This window comes from Hyperolius riggenbachi, chromosome 10 (genome assembly GCF_040937935.1).
Source record: "Hyperolius riggenbachi isolate aHypRig1 chromosome 10, aHypRig1.pri, whole genome shotgun sequence".
NCBI classification, from domain to species: domain Eukaryota; kingdom Metazoa; phylum Chordata; class Amphibia; order Anura; family Hyperoliidae; genus Hyperolius; species Hyperolius riggenbachi.
Genome location: NC_090655.1, coordinates 88597650 through 88619589, shown reverse-complemented (window position 1 = coordinate 88619589; position 21940 = coordinate 88597650). Strand labels below are relative to the sequence as shown.

At 41.5% G+C, this 21940-nt stretch overlaps 1 protein-coding gene across 4 annotated transcripts in view; it reads left to right on the top strand.

Annotated features, from left to right (window-relative positions):
• BICC1 (BicC family RNA binding protein 1) overlaps positions 1-21940 on the top strand; it is a 376259-nt gene that overhangs the window by 89280 nt on the left and 265039 nt on the right. The window contains exon 1 of one of the 4 annotated variants that reach the window (XM_068255071.1): positions 2316-2404. The exons of the other annotated variants lie outside the window; for them this stretch is intronic. Within the exon in view, the coding sequence (XP_068111172.1) occupies positions 2398-2404 (7 nt within the window). The 5' untranslated portion in view covers positions 2316-2397. Of the gene's footprint in view, positions 1-2315; positions 2405-21940 lie in introns of those variants that run through there. 4 annotated transcript variants of the gene reach the window in all.

The following is a 21940-nucleotide window of genomic DNA, read 5'->3' as shown; positions in this document are numbered from 1 at the left end:
GGTACTTTTGGCAAACTTTTGATTTCTGTTAGGGCCAGTGCCATGTTGTCTCCCTCTTCCAACACTGGGCCTTTATGGCAACGCTAGTTCCATGATTTGCTTCTATCTGGCAACACTATGTAATTCTGTTAGTACTGGTGTTTGAGAGTCAAAACAGACTTTTTTACTGGACCTATCAGCCATCTCATCACTACGAATTTAAAATCCATTTAGATTCACCGGACCAGCGCCGGAGTTGCATACATTTGAAATCGGTGCCGGTAGACTTGGACACAGGATACAGCCGGTATATGGCTGATCCTGCTGCTGCACAAGTCCAGGCTGTATTAATTACTATTCCCCCTCCAGGCTGCCATGGATAGTGGGGGAAAGATATAATTTGGCTTCCAGCGATTGCTGGAGGCCGAATTATTATTTTTTTTTTTTTTTTTTTTTTTTTTAAGCAACCTCGGCTCTGTCTTCTGACGGCGCCGACGTTACTCACTGAGCGCTGCTCAGTTGTGATTCCCTTTCTAGGCTATGGTGGCGCCGGCTGCGCCAAAATCTTGCAGCGCCGAAAAGCACTGCTCCATCGGAGATCCTTTACCCATGCTTAATATGGCCGTGCAGGACCATTCACTCTACTGCGCATATGCCCACCTACCATTCTTCCTTTATGCGATGTTATGGGAGCATTGCCCTTAGCATGACGTAATTCTCAGTGCGACGGAATCGTTGCACCATCCAATGATATAACGTCAGGTGCGACGATCCGGGCGCAACACCCATTCTCTTACATAATCTTCTCGAATACGTATTATTCACCTGACACGCCCCCTACCTGCCCCCACACTTTCATAGGCTCACTCTTTTGTACGTTACTCTGCACCCCCCCCCCCCCCCTCCCGGACAACAAGATTGGCTAGTCCCACCACTCTTTTGTATACATATGCTGCAAAACACCTAAACCAGTACAGACGCGAAGCGTGTTCTCAAGACTATACTGGTAAGTCCCTTACATTATATTATATAGCTGTTTTATGTTCCTCCCATACTTTTTCCCCACATTTAGCCCGGTCATTTCCTGTAGTGTCTTTTAGTGTCGTATGTATACAAATTTGTTTTGATGTGTATATACACGCATATGGATGTATACTTTTGTTCGTGTGCGTGTGTTCACGTACTAATCCCTTATCCCATTTTTCTGGTCTGCACCCCATAGACCAATATATACTCTACTGTCCATACCAGCCCCACCTAACCCAAACCCTTTTGCCCCCCCCCCCTGCACCCATCTATACCTACTACCCCAAAGATAGTAAATTAGACACAAGTGTTTATAAAGCATAACTGCCATTATTGTATATATTAGTCTGAGGATGCTATTTGTCTATGGTTCTTAGTTGTGTACTCCCTGTTTATTGCCTGAGGAAGAAAGAATATACCTGCGAAACGCATTGCTTTGTATGTTGGAGTATGTGAATACATTTTTCTGTGTGAAAATCGACAGTTTTCATGTCTGCTTCAGGGGGGTAAGTCCACCACTACCTTCCGTGAAATGTTACGTTTTTAAATACATTTTAGTATTTTGGCGCTTCTGTTCACTTTTACAATATCTAGCCACTTTGATTTTCCTATTTTTTTCTGAAGTGATTAAATCTCATTAAAGATTAAACGGAGCTAGGTATGCTTTTATGTACTTGAAGAGTACATCAAATTGCTTCAAATTGTGATCTGTACATATTAAGGGAACCTGAAGTGAGAAGCATATGGGGGCTTCCATATTGTTTTTGTCCCTTTAAACAATACAAGTTTCCTGGTAGTTTTTTGTATTTCTAGACACCATATGGGACAATATCTACAGCCTACCCCTTAGTTTCCTTTGCATTTCTATAAGGTTTTTGATAAGGTGATAACAATTTTTTCTCTCATCCTCCTGTAATTTGTATTTTCAGCTACACTGAGATGCCAAGAAAAGTTAAGGGCTAATGATTTGTTTCGTGCTTGGGTGTTTCCCTTAAAGAGAACCTGTACTGAGTAAAAATATTTAAAATAAACACATGAGGTAACTTCAAATGAACATTACATAGTTACCTTGCCATCAATTCCTCTCAGAAGCTCACCATTTTCTTCTGACAATAATCCCTTCCAGTTCTGACAACATTTTGTCAGATCTGTAATATAACAGTTGCTGTCAGTAAAATATCAGTTGCTGTCAGTTATAACTGAGGAAAACTGATGTACCAGGTAATGTCCATGTTTCCCTATGGCTCAAGTGGGCGATGTTACAGTTTAACTGTGTGCTGACCAGAAAGCTGTTATGGGTACTGGCTATTTTCAAAATGGAGGACGGATAATTCCCTTGATCACAGTGAACAAACAGGACGCAGGAGAGGAGAAAGACACTGAGTAGACTACATGGAAGGTAAGTATGACTTGTCTATGCTTATTTTGACTTTTAATTTTCAGTTCAGGTTTTCTTTAAGATGGGTAAAGCCACATCTCCATTGCCCCATATGGCGTATAGAAATAACATTACCAGTAAGTCTAACTGTAGTTACTTAGTCAAACTTGCCCTTTGCTGTTCTCAGGCACAGGAAATAAGGAGAAAAGCATCTGGAGGGATGCCGCTCTGCTTGATTTCAGCGGCTATGCAAGTATGAATCCATGTCACACAGGAGCAGAAATATCCCTCAATATCAAAATCAGATTTTTGGGATATAATTGAGATTTTTTAATAGACAACTGGATTTCAGCCTGGTCCCATTGAGAACGTCTTCACCATTTCTATAATTGGCAATTCAAGTTCGGCTGGCACACCAATATCAATAATCAAGCAGTTTTATTGTATGCACAACATTAAAACTGCTTGATTATTGATATTGGTGTGCCAGCCGAACTTGAATTGCTGATACTGGACTGATGATGCTTCTGCATCAAGGCTGCGTACCCAACACCCACGTTAAGGTGTGCCTATCCACAACCAGATATTGCATTTCTACAGGAGTTAAACCCAGTGCTGTGGAGTCAGAGCAATTTTGGGTACCTGGAGACTGTGTGCAAAAATCTTCCAACTCCTCTGTTTATGAAACTCCACAGCCCTGGTTAAACCTTAAGCTGTCAACGTCATAACTAGATGCTTGGCTGAATAGGAAGTGCCCCTATCATTTGGCTGTACAAAGGTTTTACTTTCCTGCTCTTCCTCTTGGACCGGTCTTCTGGACATAAAATTCAGCTGTAAACTGCACGCCTAGTAAAATCTAAATCTATATTTAATGGACGTAGCCTATCAGTGTTGTAGCTTTGAAGGCTCTGTCTTGAGTCATTCAGGAATGTTAGGGACACATGCACAGAACATGCTGAAACAGACTGGAGCCGAAATATATTTATCTCACCAGCTGGTTCCAGTTTGCTATGTATTAGATCTGCAATGTTTGGAAAGTTTTTCCGGTTAGAAAGTCACGTTGTGAAATGATTTGGATCCAGTGCAAAATACTCCCTGGTACTTTACGTTGCAATCAGAAGAATCACTCCTTTGAGAAAACCGGCAATGATAAAACGTGCATGAATGAAATGCCTGCTGAAAGCTGAACTACAGATATTGTGAGTAGGGCTGGACCAATCCCAAGAGCCAGTTAGCCCATGCATCTCAAAAACATCTACTAGATTGTTTTATCGGTGGATCTAGTAGCAAAAAGAATACTTTTTTTTTTCTGGCTCTTTAATTGCCCTACTTCAACTTCACTTTTTATCTGATTCAATATTGTACTGCTCATTGTGCTCAATTCAACCCCATCAGACATACGGAGGTTGAGTGGTTTTTCTACCTAACATGCTGGTTTTTTTTTTTTTGGTTTTTTACTGCATTTGACAGAAATGAGAAATTAAGGATATTTAAAATATTGCAGGCAATGCTTTTTCTGCTACATACAAATCCATATTTCCGGGTGAAAGTTATGTACTGTGGCCAGGCCTCAACTGCCGACATCTTGCTGTTTCTACATGCTGTTTTTGCCTCAACTGCTCACCTGTCTCTAGAAGTATCAACTTTGATGTCACAGGAGCAGGACTTGGGTCACCACTGACCAAAATAAACCTCCCTTGTGAATGGTAGCTAATGGATTTAGTTATTAGGGAAATGGGTTACTTGCACTGGACACATTATGTCACAGGGAATGGGAAGGAGGGGGAGAAGAAACCACTGTCCCACACTCACAATACTCAGAATAGTGGAGCTTTAGAAGGAAATGGAGCATTACCAGATTGTTTAACCTTTAAGTCTGGTACACATATTCAGTTTTGATTGTCCAATTTTACCACCTCCAGGGTTGGTATGAGCAGATTGTTTTGATACATTCTCCTACCTGGAGGTGGTAGAATTGAACTATGGCCAATCAAAAGTTTTTAAGGTGTGTACCAGGTTTAAGGTCTTTTCAGGTGGATAGCTCTGCAGTAAATTTGTGCCATGGTTACTCGGTCATTGACGTTGGTACAGCCGGCAACTCGCCTAATGCTTACAGATGGTCGATGGTCAAAATCTGTTTGTAGTAAAGTATGCATTACATGCAATTCCAAGGACAAAATTTTGAGCTTGTCTACTTTAAGCGACACGGTAGGTAACTGCTTGGGGAATAGTTCTCCAAGCACAGCACCCTTTATAGCATGATGTGTTTTGATTGGCTGAATGGTGTGGGTGTAATTTACTACAACCTAGCTGAAACCTAGCAGTTCAAGAGGGTGCCGTAGACCCAATCACATTAGTGGAATTTCCTTATGAGGTTTCCTGTTGGGTCCCCTGAAGTAGACTAGTGCCCAAAATTAGACACAAGTGGGCCGAGCAGAGATGGAAGGAAACATTTCAAAGTTTTTATGTGATATTTAGGGTGTTTTTAAAGCTACCTATGAAAAAACTTCAAAGAAAACATGCATTCTAATGTCATGGGTAGCTTTAAAACGAGACATTGTCAGGATCCGTTCTGTGTGGAAGGAATGTGCAGCAAGACATGCCGTGATTAAAGTTGATTAATTGGCCAGTATCCTGCAAGGAATATAAAAGTCTAACAAAATATTTGAACAAGGCTTGGTTTCCATTCTTGGATCACTGTACTGTAACAAAACTGGACTGAGAATAACAGATTTCAGGCGGGAGTATCCTTAAACAATGTCGTCGCTCTGACCATGTGTTTGATGTGTGCAGGCCCTTTAGTGGTTTCATGTGTATGCGGTCACTGGCTATTGGATTACAGGTGCGTATGTGTTTGATTTTTGTGCAGACGTCAAGCATCTGATGTATTGGTCCTCTCCCTTTGCTGCAGACTTGGCCGGTCCTTGTACGTTAAACACACCTCTAATTTGTTCAAATAACAGATTTAGGCAGTCTCCAAGCACAGAGCGGAAATCCATATTCTCGGTGCAATCAGATGGACAGAAATGAATCTGGTGTGCAATTGCCTGATTCACAGAATAGAGGCTGATCTTAGTACAACTCGGCCACTTTTCACAAACTGGGCTGAAGTCTGATTTGTTATCCAGCACATGTCAGGGCTTTAACCAGTACAAGTCAGGGCTGGTTCACACTCAGATTTTCAGCACTTTGCTGACTGCCAGCGATCAGCAAAGCGCTTTGACTAATGTATCCCTATGGGTTAATTCTCACTTCATTGTTTGCAGTTTGCATAAATTGCAAACTCGCTGCATGCAGCATTGTGGGGGCGATGTAATTTGCGTTACGTGTGAACTGGCTCTTAGTGTGTTGATACCGTTCTCTCGTGAAATCGACCCACATCGCCGACCATTCCAAAAGTGCCAGGCTATTGAAAGGCAATTGGGGCAATTCCACAGGAGCAATTGTGATTTCCCAAACTCGTTATCACTGGTCCTGTGTATTGAAGTGCAAATGCTCCAAAAATCCTTTAGAGACTCTGTAACAAAATTCGGAGCCTTATTTCTTCTATCCTAGAAGTTCCTATAGCTGTTCTAATGTTCTCTGTCTTACTGCAGCCATTCCTAGTTGCACAGTGGCAGTGTTATCTCTATTATATGATCTAATCTTCTCTCCTCTGTCAGTCAGGCTGGAATGTGCTGTGCTGCTTGTAATTGGATAGAAGCTATACACACCCTCTCCAGGCCCCCTGCACACTCTGTATGACTCACACACTGAGCTACTCTCAGCCTATCGCTTGCTATGTCTTTTGTTTGTAAACACTGCATAGAAATGGCAATTACAAGCCAGGATTTCAGCAGGGAGTGGCAGAAACAGCACAGAGGGGCCCAGGAGAACATAATGAATAGAATGGTATGCTTTTTATTGTAAGAATTTTACAGTACAGATTCTCTTTAAGTATAGGATCGCTACATTTTTAATTTTTCAGTCGCTGTACAAGTGCATTAATTTCAAAAGCGCTTTGGAATCGCCTGATTGCTCAAGAAAAGGCTACTAAAATTGCTATAAAAAGCGCTTGATTGCATTTTGTGATTTCCAGTGGGCTCCAGCCCTTAGACTGCATTCACTCAACTTCATAAAAAAACAATTTAATATTTTTTTTGCATTGTGTTCATTGCAAAAACAGTGTTTGTTTTTTTTTTTGGGGGGGGGGGGGGGGGTTGTACATTGTAATGCTTTCATTTGCACTAGCTGTTTTGTAATTTTAGCTCAAAGGGAAAAAATGTTTCTGGATAAAGCGGACCAAATATTGCATGTAGATGGACTTGTATGTGTGGCTTCCCCATATACTTTAATGATTTAACTGAAATGAATGCATGCAGCAGTGTGTTTTTTAATAGAGTTGAAAGCAGGTAGAAGACTGTACAGGAACTTGCTAACGTTAGTCAGGCCCGGTCCACCCATGATGCCAAGTGAGGAGACTTCTTCAGGTGGCAGAAGTCTGGGGGCAGCGCCAGGCAGAAACAGGTGAAGAGTGCCTGGCCAACCTATACTGAGGTCAACAGTACCTGGCTATCCTATGCATGGGGGCATCTGTACCTAGCTACTAATACTGTGGGCACCTATACCTGTCTACCTACCTATTCTGAGGGTGTTTTTTGGGGGGCTTACCACAGCTATAACGCGTGGTGCAAATTTCGGGTGCTATGCGATCATTCCAATCTGGTAAGCAGGGGAGGGATGGACACATCCTCACAAGTTTGCCTCAGGCAGCAAAAAGTCTAGTAAAGGCCCTGACGTTAAAGTGCAAGGTGTGACCCCATGGATCTAGAATGCGAGAGTGGTTTATTTTGAAAATGGGAAAGCAAGACCATGTTCAGTAAGCTGAGTTTACTTGAGTCTGTGAGTGCAAGTGGTAACAGAATATTGCAGCTTTATAAAGGGCATTTTAGAAATGTCATTAGGAAACTAACACATGGGATTTAGTTCCTTTATTATATCATTCCTACCATGAATTGGCATGTTGAGGTAATTTTTGATCTGGACTCCTGAAGTGGATCTTCAGCCAAAGCTTTTAGTTTTGGATATCGTGGGAAAAGGTTTGGGCATGTGGCAATCTTAGTCATGTCGCTAACTGGTTTCTGTTTGAGGAGATATTGCTAAAATTCCCAGTTTGAGTAGCAGTCACCAAAATGATTTTTCTTTATTGGATGTGCAGAAGTCTAAATGACAATTGTGAGTCTTTATGGCTGTCCAAGTTGATTTTTCTTCCTGTCTTAGGAGGTGCACAGGAAGTGAGGGTAAATGTTTTCAATGGGAACACAGTAAGAACATGCTAACCACCTATGCTTATGTCAAAATTAAAGTAATAGCTTTTGGTTTCAGTTATTCCTTTTAACAGTAAAGTTTAACATGTTGGAAAAAGTGCTTTATCGCTTTTATTTCCTTGAGTTGAATCGTATCATTTTTCTGGTGGTTATGCTCAATTTTGAGGAAATGGCAAATTTGTTACTCTTTGAGCCTGATAATGAGTAAACATTTAAGATAGTTCAATTAATTTGGAAGATGGCTGTACCAGGCATTCAAAACTTCACTGTTCTGTAGTTAAAGGAATACCTGTCTGCTTTGAAAATATATTTACATCACCTATACAAGCTTCCATGATGGTTTTTGTTAGTGTAAATAGCAGAGAAGCTTGCACTGATGGTCTTACAGAGAAGCTTGCACTGATGGTCCAGCAGAGGAGCTTGCACTGAAGGTCCAGCATAGCAGAGGAGCTTGCACTGAAGGTCCAGCATAGCAGAGGAGCTTGCACTGAAGGTCCAGCATAGCAGAGGAGCTTGCACTGAAGGTCCAGCATAGCAGAGGAGCTTGCACTGAAGGTCCAGCATAGCAGAGGAGCTTGCACTGAAGGTCCAGCATAGCAGAGGAGCTTGCACTGAAGGTCCAGCATAGCAGAGGAGCTTGCACTGAAGGTCCAGCATAGCAGAGGAGCTTGCACTGAAGGTCCAGCATAGCAGAGGAGCTTGCACTGAAGGTCCAGCATAGCAGAGGAGCTTGCACTGAAGGTCATAGCTCAGTTTCCTTCTTTGTTATAATTTGCCGTTTTCTGCTGTTGATCACTTCTAGCAATCCATTACAGCTGCTTTCTATTGGAACAGTTACTCATTGAACATGAGAATGATCATTGATTAGCTGCTATAATACTTTTAAATTGTGGATATGTTGAAGTAGCACATCTAGATGATCTACCACTATCCAGAGAGTACATCATATGGTGGTACGTTTTTGGCTTGATCTTTGCAGGATTTTTTTCCTTTTCAGAATGCATTTTTAACTATGTGGCTTTTGTTGCAAAACTACATTTTTGAATGGAAAATAAGATAGTCATGGTAATGGAATGTAGCACTTCTGTTAAGAAGGAATGTTTGTTATATATTATGCTTGCACATGCAAAATTCTGCTTTTCTAAGGAACATTAGCTGCTGTGATTTTTTTTCTTATAGTATGTAAAGTGTTCATTGTTAACAGGGGAAAAGACAGCAACAAAACTTTCAGTCGAGTTTTTTTTTTTTTTGTTTTTTTTGTTTTTTTTGTCCCCATGGAAAACACATTTTAAAGAACACCTGAAGTGAGATGAATATGGAGGCTGCTAGATGTTTTCCTTTTAAATAATGCATATTGCCTGGCAGTCCTGCTGAACTGCCTCTAATACTTAGCAATAGCCCCTGAACCAGCATGCAGACCAGATGTTTGAAGCTTGACTGGATTTGTTGCATGCTTGTTTCAAGTGTGTGATTCAGACATAACTGATGCATGAAAGATTAGCTAGATGCCAGGCAACTGGTGTTTAAAAGGAAATAGATATGGTGACCTCCTACAAACCTCTAATTTCAGGGCCCATATGCAATTAACGTTTTCTCCTAGGTGATTTTAAACCTGTCAATAAAATGCCCCTTAAGCCACTAGAAAGCAAGAAAATACTCTAAAAAAAAAAAAAATAAAAAAAAAAAGTAGGTTAAATAGTACTATCAAAATTATTTATTTTTTTTAGTACTTTTTTTTTTTTAGTTAAAAAGTTATTTTAAATAGAAGATGAAAACCGATGATCTGGGAGAAAAGTCAGGTGAAAAAGTGAATTGCATATGGCCCCAGGTGTCATGAGTGTTGGAATATAGAAGCAAAGTCCGAGCTGATGCTTTACATTTTTATAACCCTAACAAGATCAAACCTATGTGATTCTAAACCTGTGGCCCATACATGTAATTTTGGCACTGTTGATTTGCAGCCTATACTGAGCAATGCAGCAAATGATGGGAAAATATTTTACCCACACACTGATCCTTTTCTAAGGAAATGCATTATTCCCTCCACTGAAGCCTAGCATGAACAATACCATTCACCATGCATTGAAAACATGCCATTAACCACCCCTCTCCAAATGTAGACTACTATTCTTCCCCCTCCTCTAGTGGTAAAAAGGCCTTCCCTTAAGAATTAGTCCAGTATAAAAATTGAGAAGTCTGCACTTAAACTGCATGGCAGCAAAAAGTGTGGGGCTTAATTTCATCAATTTCTTAAATATCTATTTCTAGACTTTCACACTTTAGCGGATGAAAGAAAACTCTACATTCCACTGGAGAAAGAGAAAATCACTGCACACTGTCACAGCATGCCACAGACTGAGAAGAGCATAAATTAACTTTAAATTTAAAAATGTCCATGGACTGCTTACCCATTGTACCACCAAGCCACCCCCTTCCATGTCCCCAATTCCCCACTGATTTGGCAATGCCTGTATGAATCTAAGTCATGCCAATAAAGCTAATTTTGATTTGATATCAGCTGCGCAGTCTGTGCCCAATTCTTAGGTCTGGTGCCTTTTACTTTGATGCCACGGTCTTCATTCAACTCAATGTAGCACCAATTTCTGAATAATCTGGTGCTGAAAATGTTTTGGTGTGGAACAACTTCTCTTGAAGCGTGTATGTGCTAAACCTGAGCTGCTTGAGGGGTGGGGACTTGCCCTGCCAGAGAGTTTGAAATCCAACTACATTCACAAAGTTCTACGTTGCTTTGCGTTTTAGTTTCAAAATGTTTTGAGTCAATAACAAGTAAAAATAGCATTGCCAAAATAGGTTCCCCAATGGGGATAGTTCTCCATTAACAATTTGACATATAAATTCTCAGATAGCATACAATGGTTGGAATAAGGAGACTAGTAGCAAATTTGTACCCATGTGTCACCAGTAACAAGAAAAAAGAAAAAAAAAAGTAACCTGCATTAGCTATGGTGTAATGATCCATGACCGAATGCCTGTAGTGTCCAGGTAAGAAAGCCAAGGCTGCCATGTTTTAAGAAACGTGTTCATGATGTCATGCACTATCGCTAAGGCCTGGGACGCACTAGCAGCTTTTTTTTCTAAGTGTTAGGGATTTGTAAAGTGCTTGCTAATGTAATGCTTTTCAAAAACACATCTCAAGTGGGATCACACTCCATAGCATTACATTAGCAAGAGCTTTTCAAATTATAAGCGCTTACAAAATGTTTAGAAAAGCGCTGCTAGTGGGTTCCAGGCCTAAGTCATTCTGCAATCATCATGCCAGTAACAAAAGTAATTAACCTGCTGAGCGGTCTGGACGAGCCCAGCTCGTCCAACACCGCCAGAGGCTGCCGCTCAGGCCCTGCTGGGCCGATTTCCACCAAATAAAAAGCAGCACACGCAGCCGGCACTTTGCCAGCTGCGTGTGCTGCCTGATCGCCGCTGCAGCGCGGCGATCCGCCGCGTGCAGCGGCGAAAGAGGGTCCCCCCAGCCGCCCGAGCCCAGCGTAGCCGGAACAAACAGTTCCGGCCAGCGCTAAGGGCTGGATCGGAGGCGGCTGACGTCAGGACGTCGGCTGACGTCTATGACTTCACTCCGCTCGTCGCCATGGCGACGAGGGAAGCGAAACACGGAGGGCCGCTCATTGCGGCCTTCCGTGTTATTCCTTGCCGCCGGCGGCGATCGGAAGATCGCCTCCGGAGCGCCCTCTAGTGGGCTTTCATGCAGCCAACTTTCAGTTGGCTGCATAAAATAGTTTTTTTTTAATTTAAAAAAAACCCTCCCGCAGCCACCCTGGCGATTTAATTAGAACGCCAGGGTGGTTAAAGGACAAAGTATGTTGTCTCCACTGTCAAGCTGTGTGCAGGCCCGCCGCCTTGGCTATACGCTGAGCTAGCCTATTTTTAGGAAATTTCCTCCATGGCTTTACTAACATTAGTGAATCAGGGGATACGGGTGTCTCAGAGACTACACGAATTAACAGGGATACTTTCAACCAAAAGCAGAGCCACCACACTGGTCAGAAACATAGATTAGATGTAGTTGGGGTTATATGGTGAAGCTTTTCTGGTGTATAATGGCACCATCGTATTAAAGAAAAATTCGTACTTTTTGAAGTTTGACCTCAATAAGGTAAGGACTTCTTATCCACACATAGCGTGAGCATTTACACCTTGGGCGCCTCCTTCCTTCCCCTAGTACCAACAGTGGCCTCCCATAGAGGAGCCCACTTGGTCTCGAACCTCTTTTGAGCTAAAGACTTTTTTTATTTATTTATTTTTTTTTATTTTGGAGCTGCGACCGCCACACCTACTTCAAGAAAAGGCTGAGTGAGGACGGCACTTCCTCACATGCGCATAACAGTGGCCTAACTTGCAGCCCACACTTGTGAGTTTACCTACTCTGCTTCATGTAATTTCACAAACCTAACAGACGATACTGCACGATATTGGGCTCCCGGTGTCCCTGTGTCCTTTTTCTCTCGCACCCAAAGATTTAACATTGTGTTAGGTTTCTTTTTCCAGGGCCGGTTCAAGTAACACTTGGGCCCTAGGGCAAAATTAGCCTGCCCCTCCCAACAGACACCCTCCCCCAAGACCAAAAAGCGTCATTATGGGCCCTTTGTTGCAGCCAAATTTCCCCCCTGGGCCCTTGAGCTGGCTGCTGATCCTCCCCCTATCACCTCCCAACTTATCTGTGCTCCCTGGGACCCTGCAGAGTCTGTCAGTGTAGTTTCACCTGCCCGCCAACACAGATAAGACGCTACTCTGCCAAAGACTCTGCAGAGGTGCCGGGGAGCCACAGTTAAGATGGGGGAGGTACACCTTGGGGGCCTCTACAAGCTCTGGGGCAATTGCCCCTTTTGCCTCTGGTAGCACCGGCCCTGACTTTTTCAGTTCATAAACCCAGTTCATTGCTTGTGATGTTGAATGAGTCTGGTCTTCTGAATTTAGTACTCCAGTAAGTGTATTTCATATCCCTATAAAGAACTGATCAGACTTTCTGGGGCAACAGGTTTGAAAAAATGTTGCATGTGGATTAAAATATCTGTCAGCTTACAATGGTTTATTCAGTGGAAACTTTCAATAACCATCATCAGAGTCCAGGAAGTGAGTGTGGCTCTTGTTATGTATTGGAAATATATCAGCTGCTTTTTACGCCTACTGTGAACAGTTCTTTGGGGGAAAAAATTTAAGAATTCTGAGCAAAAAAAAAGCACATCCCACTTGTAGCTTCTAAAGGCAGCAGTTTAGCACAGCAGAATTTGATTGCAGATAGTTTGTAGGTTTTATGTGTTGATGGCTCGATTAAGTTTATGAAATGTGTAACTTGACACTGCATGTGGAAGAGTGTTTTCCATACTAGCTTTCCAGAAACATAAATATTATGAACAATCTTGCTGACCCAACAGCTTTGCTGCTGATGAAGTTTTTCAAAAACCACTTAAAATAGACAAATGCTGTGTTTTTAAAGATACCTACATTGTTGTGCTATTTACAAACAGGACTTGCAAACTGCAGAAAGACTACTGAAAGTTTGGCCAGCACTATAAAATAAAAACTCAATTTTGCATGAAGTGTATTAAACATGAGTTTTACTCATTAATCCAGTTTGCAGCTCCAATTTTGTTCTGATTTCCGACTCCTATAACTTTCTAGCAAGGATTGATTTAAAAGGGTTGCTAGAAATCTTTCTGATTTGTGTAAATGTGTATACCAAGCAGGAAGTACAATTATTTCTCATTTTTCTCCTAGCGGACTTAACGCACCAGAGCTGCAGCCGCTAGGATGCGCTCTATAAGCAGTAGCAGCTTTAGGGAGTCTTGTCCAAGGTCTATCACTGAATAGGTGCTGGCTTACAGAACTGGAAGAGCCGAGATTCAAACACTGGTCTTCTTTGTCAGCAAAGCCCTTAACCAGGGTTTTGTCTGTTTCAAGAGGTACAGTGGGATGCGAAAGTTTTTAACCTTGTTAATGATTTTCATGTATAAATCATTGGTTGTTACGATAGTTAGTTAAATATCTCATAGGAGACACACACAGTGGTATTTGAGAAGTGAAATTAAGTTTATTGGATTTACAGAAAGTGCACAATAATTGTTTGTTAAAAATTGGGCAGGTGCGTACATTTGGGCACTACAAAAATCAATATTTAGTAGAGCCTCTTGCAGAAATGACAACCTCTAAATACTTCCTGTAGGTTCCAATGAGAGTCTGGATTCTGGTTGAAGGTATTTTGGACCATTCCTCTTTACAAAACATGCCTAGTTAATTTAAGTTTGATGGCTTCCGGGCATGGACAGCTCTTTAACTCACACCACAGATTTTCACTTCTATTCATGTCGGGACTGAGATGACATTCCAGAACATTGTACTTGTTCCTCTGCATGAATGCCTCAGGGGATTTTGAGCAGTGTTTAGGGTTGTTGTCTTGTTGAAAGATCCAGCTCCGGCACAGATTCAGCTTTGTCACTGATTCCTGGACATTGGTCTCCAGAATCTGCTGATACTGAGTGGAATCCATGCGTCCCTCAACTTTGTCAAGATTCCCAGTCCCTGCACTGGCCACACAGTCCCACAGGATGATGGAACCACGACCATGTATTACTATAACTAGCAGGTGTTTTTCTTGGAATGCTGCGGTTTTCCCTCCAAGCATAACACCCCTTGTTATGCCCAAATAACTCCATTTTAGTTTCATCAGTCCACAGCACCTTATTCCAAAATGAAACTGGCTTGTCTAAATGTGCTTTAGCATACCTCAATCGGCTCTGTGCTGTTGGCGGAGAAAAGGCTTCCTCTGCATCACTCTCGCATATAGCATCTCCTTGTGTAAAGTGCGCCGAATGGTTAAACGATGCACAGTGACTCAATCTGCAGCAAGCTGATGATGTAGGTCTTTGGTGCTGGTCTATGGGTTGACTCTGACTGTTCTTGCCATTTGTCGCTTTTGTTTATCCAAGATTTATCTTGGTCTGACACTTCGAGCCTTAACTTGAAATGAGCCTGTGCTCTTCCATTTCCTCTGTGTTCCTAACTGTGGAAACAGTCAGCTGAAATCTGAGACAGCTTTTTGTATCCTTCCTAAACCATGATGGGAAGCAATCTGTCATCAGGTCATTTGAGAGTTGTGTAGAGACCCCCATGTTGCTACTCTTCAGAGAAAATTAAGAGGGAAACTTACAATTGACCCCCTTAAATACTTTCTCATAATTGGATTCACCTGTGTATGTAGGTCAGGGGTCACTGAGCTTACCAAGCCAATTTGAGTTCCAATAATTAGTTCTTAGAGACACTGAAGCGAAAAAAAATGATATAATGCATTGGTTGCGTACTATGAATAATTACTAGAAGATTAGCAGCAAAGAAAATATTCTCATACTTTTATTTTCAGGTATATAGTGTTTTTTCTAACATTGCATTATTCTATAATATGTGCAGATTACACAACACTCAGCATTATGCGCCTGCCTAAATTTGTTTAAACCATTATTGCGCACTTTCTGTAAATCCAATAAACTTCATTTCACTTCTCAAATATCACTGTGTGTCTCCTATGATATCTTTTACTGACGGTTTTATCATGACAACCAACGATTTATACAGGAAAATCATGATTAACAAGGTTGCCCAAACTTTCGCATCCCACTGTATATTACATTTGTAATTTATAAAGATCTGAGATTGGAGTAAAGCAGTGTTTTGAGATATGGTAGGGAAAATGGAGATTTGTAGATGATAGAGCCACAGAAGAGGTTTGAGGACATGTTTCACTTTCATTTTGAAGCTTATCTGTTTAATACTGTAGTTCCACAGAAGCTAACACTCTGGGCACTCTAGTCAAATGACAGGGTTTCACCTGTAGTCCCTCTTAGAAGATCTTAGTGTATCTAAGGTCTAAGGTGACATAATAAACGTGTATGTACAGTGCTGAATATACTATCTATGCGCTTTTTTTCTTCTGCCTGAAAGGGTTAACCTTCATGCATGCCAGTGACCGTTTTATCTGGTCCGATTTATAGTGTAACTCTCACTGATAGGGATTCACAGCCATAAAGCTTTGTCCTGCAGAGATCTGCAGTACAGCGGATAGCTAGAAAAGGTCAACAGTTTGTGTATTTTAGCCCAGGGAAATGTAATAGACTGCCTTTGAGCAGAGAAAAAACAATCTACTTTGTAAATGTTTAACCATTAAGCAAAACTGTAGGCACAAGCATCCATGCTCAAGCAATTCAGGACTATGAGACTTGCTCCCCCAAAAGAGCCAAACACATTGGGGACACAGGAGGATAAGGGTGACAGAGGAGGACACAGGGAGACGCAAGATGTTTAAGGGGGCATGAAATACAAAGGGGGCATAATCCACAAGCCCCTTCACATGAATTTACCTGGTTTAGTATATTTATATTTTTCCCCTGGTTTTTGTCCTCTAAACCTAGGTGCGTCTTATGGTCAGGAGCGTCTTATAGTCCGAAAATGCATTATTTATAGAAAATTGTTTACCGAAAGGATGTTAGACATTGGGTTGTACTTAGAACTTTTTGCCTGACATTTATTGGGAGGTTGACATAAACCTGATAACCTAGTGGATGCTGTAAAATTAACTTTATAGAACAGTAGCTGATGGATGTAGTTGTATTGGAGTTGAAAGCAGGTACTGTGATGTGCGAGCATACACCATTTTTTGGCTTTGAGTGCCTCAGAAAACACTTAGCCTAGGGTTATCAGTATAGAGTAGGTGTTATCACTTCATGGTTTGTTGCCTTACAAAGTCAAATGTGAAATGATGGCATTAGATGACTAGTATTAAGTGTAAGATTTAAAACCAAAACAAAAAAATCACAAAGGCAACAAGCTATACATTTTTAAAAGGTGTTTGACACAGGAGCTTACATCCAAGTGGTTTCTACCAAACCAATATTTACCTTCACAAATTGGCCACGGGGGCTCTGGTGTTTTTTTTGGTTTTTTTTTTGGGGGGGGGGGGGGGGGGGGGAGAGAGACATCCCATTTATTACTAAGGGCACTGCAGAGTTCTGAATCAATAGGCGGAGAGCTTGAATTGCCATGCTCCAAGTGCCTGACCAAGACTACTCTCCAAATCCATATATAATAGAAGACCCCCCCCCACCTCCAAATGGGGGAGCATCTGCTTTATTACATCATGTCAAAGTACCCGGGCAAGTAATTGACTACATTTGTAGGATGCATTTGACCACTTTTTTATTTTAATTTTTTTTATTGCATATTGTTTCTGCCTCTTCAATACAAATCTTGTTTGCTCCTGGTATTTAAACTAGTGGCTGGATAGTGTAATGGTTGAGGGCTCTGCCTCTGACACAGGAGACCTGGGTTCGAATCTCGGCTCTGCCTGTTCAGTAAGCCTGCACCTATTCAGTAGGAGATCTTGGGCAAGTCTCCCGAACACTGCTACTGTCTATAGAGCGCGTCCTAGTGGCTGCAGCTCTGGCGCTTTGAGTCCGCCAGGAGAAAAGCGCAATTTAAATGTTCTGTTTGTTCTTCAAGAGCAAACAATCTGGCAGTTCTGTCCAACCTCAACAGTTCATCTAATAGGGCTTTTGCTCCATGTTTTCTTGATCCAGTGTTTCCACCTAGTTCTGTTCTCTGTACTCCTACTCCTCTGTGCATTGATTTGACTTTTTTGATGTCAGTGCATGCCAGCCCACAAGCACACAAACCTACAATTGATATTCAGATTTGGATTGTGAAGTCAGGCACTGCAGAAAAGGCAGAGAACCCGGAAGGTCATGCTTACTTGTACTGGAGCGGCGATACGACTTGGGGATACCATTACTGGAAACGTCAGTACAGCTTGAAGCATTAGCTGGTTCTACTATATTGTGTGTAGACCAAGCCACATCAAACTTCTGTCAGAATGTTTTTAAAGTGGAGTGGAATAACATAATGCTTCATATATCATATGCAATGTAAAAGTTGGTGGTAAAATACATAACCATGAATTATGATTGTTAATTGATGTGGCTAACTTGCATTGTAAATATTGTTATAAATTGGGCCACCAGGGAAGTAATCCTTTAAAAATATTTTACACAACTAAAATGGTTATTCTACAGCTTTCCTATACCAAAGTCCTGGTAAATAGAACAGCACAAATTAAGATTCAGCCAATTGACTTAAGTCATTTAAGATGTTTCACCACATATTCTAAAGGCTGCAATGACTTTAGTCTATAGAGCTTTCAGACAACTTTATTTGGGTGCTATTGTGTTTCGACCTAAATTGAGGATGTCCAAGTCCTTTAAGAGACTGTAACAAAATGTTCAGCCTTATTTCTTCTATCCTATAAGTTCCTATACCTGTTTTAATGTGGTCTGTCTTACTTTAGCCTTTCCTAGTTGCACAGTGGCTGTATTATCTGTTATATAATGTAATCTAATCTTTCCTTTGTCAGCTTTGTCGGGCTCAAACAGGAATGTGCTGCTCTGCTTGTGATAGGCATAAGCTATACACACCCTCTCCACTCCCCCTCTAGGCTCTGTATGAGTCAAGACAGCGTCTCTCAGCCTATCACATGCTGGCTAGCAGCCATGTTTTTTGTTTGTAAACCCTGCATAAAACTGGCAATTACAAGCCAGGATTGCAGCAGGGAGTGGCAGAAACAGCACAGGGGGCCCAGAAGAACATAATGAATAGAATCGTATGGTTTTTATTGTAAGGATTTGAATACAGATTATCTTTAACTAAGGTGCGAGAAGTGGTACTTCATATGCCATCACACTCGATGCAACCAGCAGAGTAAAAATGTCATGGCAAAGTCCATACATGGTAATAAAGGTTCACCTCAAAAGGTGGCTGATGCAATTTGTTTTCTTAACCAGCTGTTCAGTCCAAAATGTTTCATGGTTGTCCTTTCCTGTTGTGCTTATTTTGTGTGCTTACTGAGGGTATTCTGAAGGCATTCTTGGTGTATACATTTTTTTTCTTCTCACAATACTGGACTCGTCAGTTATGAAGATGCCTTTCTTCTATAGATATTAGTGTGGTTTTCTGATTTTAGGATTTTAGTATGTGATGAAACTGAAGAGGATTAGAAAAAAGGGCAAATCTTAATTCCTTCATTTTGTATGCTTTGGTGACTAACCTAAGCGTGTAATACGATCACGGTTTATGGACAAGCTTAAAGTTCACCTGAACTGAAAGGAATATGGAGGTTGCCAAAATGTTTTTATAAAATACTAGTTGCCAAGCAGACTTTATCTCTGATTCAAACACTACTGGCTGCAGTAGTGTTTGAATCATACACCTGAAAAAAAGGCATGATACTAATCCAAATTTCAGTCAGAAACGCCTGATTGGGCTGGGCAGTTGAAGTCAAGGATTCGGAGCAATTTTGGGGTACTGAGTCGGCTTCACAAACTGAGTTAGATGATTTTTGTACTGGTTCCGCAGCCCTGTTGACATGCTTGTTCAGGGTCTGAGGTGAAAAGTATTGGAGGCAGAGGATCAGCAGGACAGCCATGCAATGTGCATTGTTTAAATACATATTTCAACCTCGGTATCCCTCCGTTCAAATGTGCTTTATTAAAGAACCTGTGTACCAGACATAACCTATATACCAGACATAACCTATATACAATATATTCTATCAAAACCTTAGCAGGTAAACCTTAATCTTATAGGCTGAGCATTGTGTAATTTCATAGGCGTTGTTATAAATATCCCTCTAAATGTAGTTTAAATGGTAAAATACCATGGTAACCACAATCAATCAAGTTTAGTTCCACTCAGGTGGTTCCAGCTTCTTAATATATTTTGAACATCCGATTTATGAATCATTCTTGCTTTAGAGTTCTGTTCTGTTGGAATACGATATGAAAAACACATTTTGCTGCTGCTTCTTTCTCACTATTGCCGGGCTTCTGTCATCTGCATAGTTTTCATCACATTTCAGCAAGTTTATTGCTCTCCTCTGTCTGCCTTTGCTGGAGGCAAGGCTGATGTGGTGTGAAGGACACCATGCATTCAAGTGAGAAGTGACCAGAACATCCCTGGAAGAATTCTGATGCCTCTGGAGAAAACAGAACCTGCTTCATGTGGGCTTGTTGTTCTGGACATGCCACACTGAATGAAACCAAACAGTACCAGTCATGCTGCATATGCATTGTTTTCAAAATGTATTTCTATGGGCTAGTTCAGCTAATTATATGCAATTTGGAACTGAGCCAATCAGATGAACAATTTCCTATTTAGATTTTTCCCAATTTCAAGCCGCATGCAATTGGGATTAAATTTGCATGCAAGCTGTAATCGTCATTCTCTATTTCTCAATGCTATCCAGTTCAAAATGTTAAAAAGAGAAACCGAGCCCAGTATGGTGTAGTAGGTTAGTAGTATTTAGTATTTATATAGCGCTGGCATCTTCCGCATTGCTGTACAGAGTATATAGCCCTGTCACTTAAGTGTTCCTCAGAGGATCACACAATCTCTAATCCCTACTATAGTCCTATGTCTGTATGTAGTAGTGCATGTATCGTAGTCTAGGGCCAATTTAGTTGGGAGCCAATTAACTTATTTTTGTTTTTGGGATGTGGGATGAAACCAGAGTGTGCAGAGGAAAGAAACAATTGGAGACAAGGGGAGAACATACAAACTCCGAGCAGATTGTGCCCTGGCTGGGATTAGAACTGGGGTTCCAGCTCTGCAAGGCAAGAGTTCTAACCATTACACACCTGTGCTGCCCTAGTATGAAGAAGAAATGGCTCGCTGTAGTAAAGGATGACACCCTGCACCAAGGGCGACCACCAAGGGTGGACAAAGATCAGCCGATAATCAGTGCACAGAGGCAGCAGTTAGAATATAATGCACTAAAAAAAAAAGTTTTAAAGGGAGGTAGCTGTGAACTTGCCTCTTGAAGACACTTAGGCCTCGTTCACATTACAAACGCGGATGGCCACGCATGCGGAACGCAACGCATGCGAACGCACGCCATCCATGTTTGTGTGCTTTGCGTGGCTGATCCCATCACTGAAAAGTGAATGGGACAGCCACGTGTTTACAAAAAAGCGTGCAGCATGCGTTCCCGGACCGCACGCATGCAGTGTGAACATCAGACATTGCACTCTATGCAATGTCTGTCGTGCGTGTCGGCCAGTGTGAACGGGGCCTAAGGTCTGTTAGCAAAATTTGTAACTGAACACTATATTACTTTCAGCTGTGATGCATTTTACACATTAACTTGCTTATTCAGGTAAGAGGGGGGAGTCTCTGTTCCGGGAACTCTGTGGTCTACGTGCCTTCATTCAAAATTCTGTTCTCCAAAGCGGTGAGAGAATTTTCATAATATGCAAATCTTTTGTCACCTGGATAGTAGAAGTAGCAGCTGGAGCCACTAAGCATCATTAATCGGCCCTGAAGTTTTTATTGGGGCTGCAAGTATCGATTTCCTAGCTTCTGCATATTCTCTGCCCTAGAAATCTAAACATCACTCCACAAGTGCATGTCAGAAACTGAAGAGTTGGGGTCTCTTTATAGATGTCCTATTGTGAAAGACCTTTTTATAGGGATTTGATTCTTAAGTGGGCAGCTTTGTGTAGATTTCCTGTTGGCCTGTAGGTGTTCTAGTTTTTTCAGGATTTTACATTGTAGGGCATGGAAATATGTTTTCCATTCAGTGTTTCAAGAATAACAGCCTGAGAGCGTTAATATTTTGTATGTGTTTTTCCCAGAATGCGCTTTCCGCTGATACTAGCAGCATTTTTTATTCTATTTTAAAAGGGTGGCCTCTGTTATACATTCTGTTGTGTGGAAAACTAGTAAAGCTCTATTTGGTATTGTGGAGATTACATTTTTTTCTTGAGGAGGCACCTAACCACCACAGCATGCACTGGGGCTTACTATACTGCCAGATATAGCTGCTCTCATAAATGCCATCTTGCCTGTTTGCATGTTTAGGGTTGGGGTTTAGACGGGCGGCAAAAGCAGTGTTTGAAAAGACATCAACTGCTGTTCAAATGTGTGGAAGCCATATTTAAATGCTTTTTTTTTATCTTACCAAGTGGAGCTTGTGGATCTGTTGTTGGCATGGTTGCACTTGAAAATGGGAATAGGGAAGACCAGGAGTGTCGCTTGAAAACTAGGGCCAGCAACTGGCTTAAAGAGAACCTGAACTGAAAATAAAAAGTCAAAATAACCATGCACATGTCATACTTGCCTCCCGTGTAGTCTACTACTGAATCTTTCTCCTCTCCTGCATCCCATTTGTCCACTGTGATCA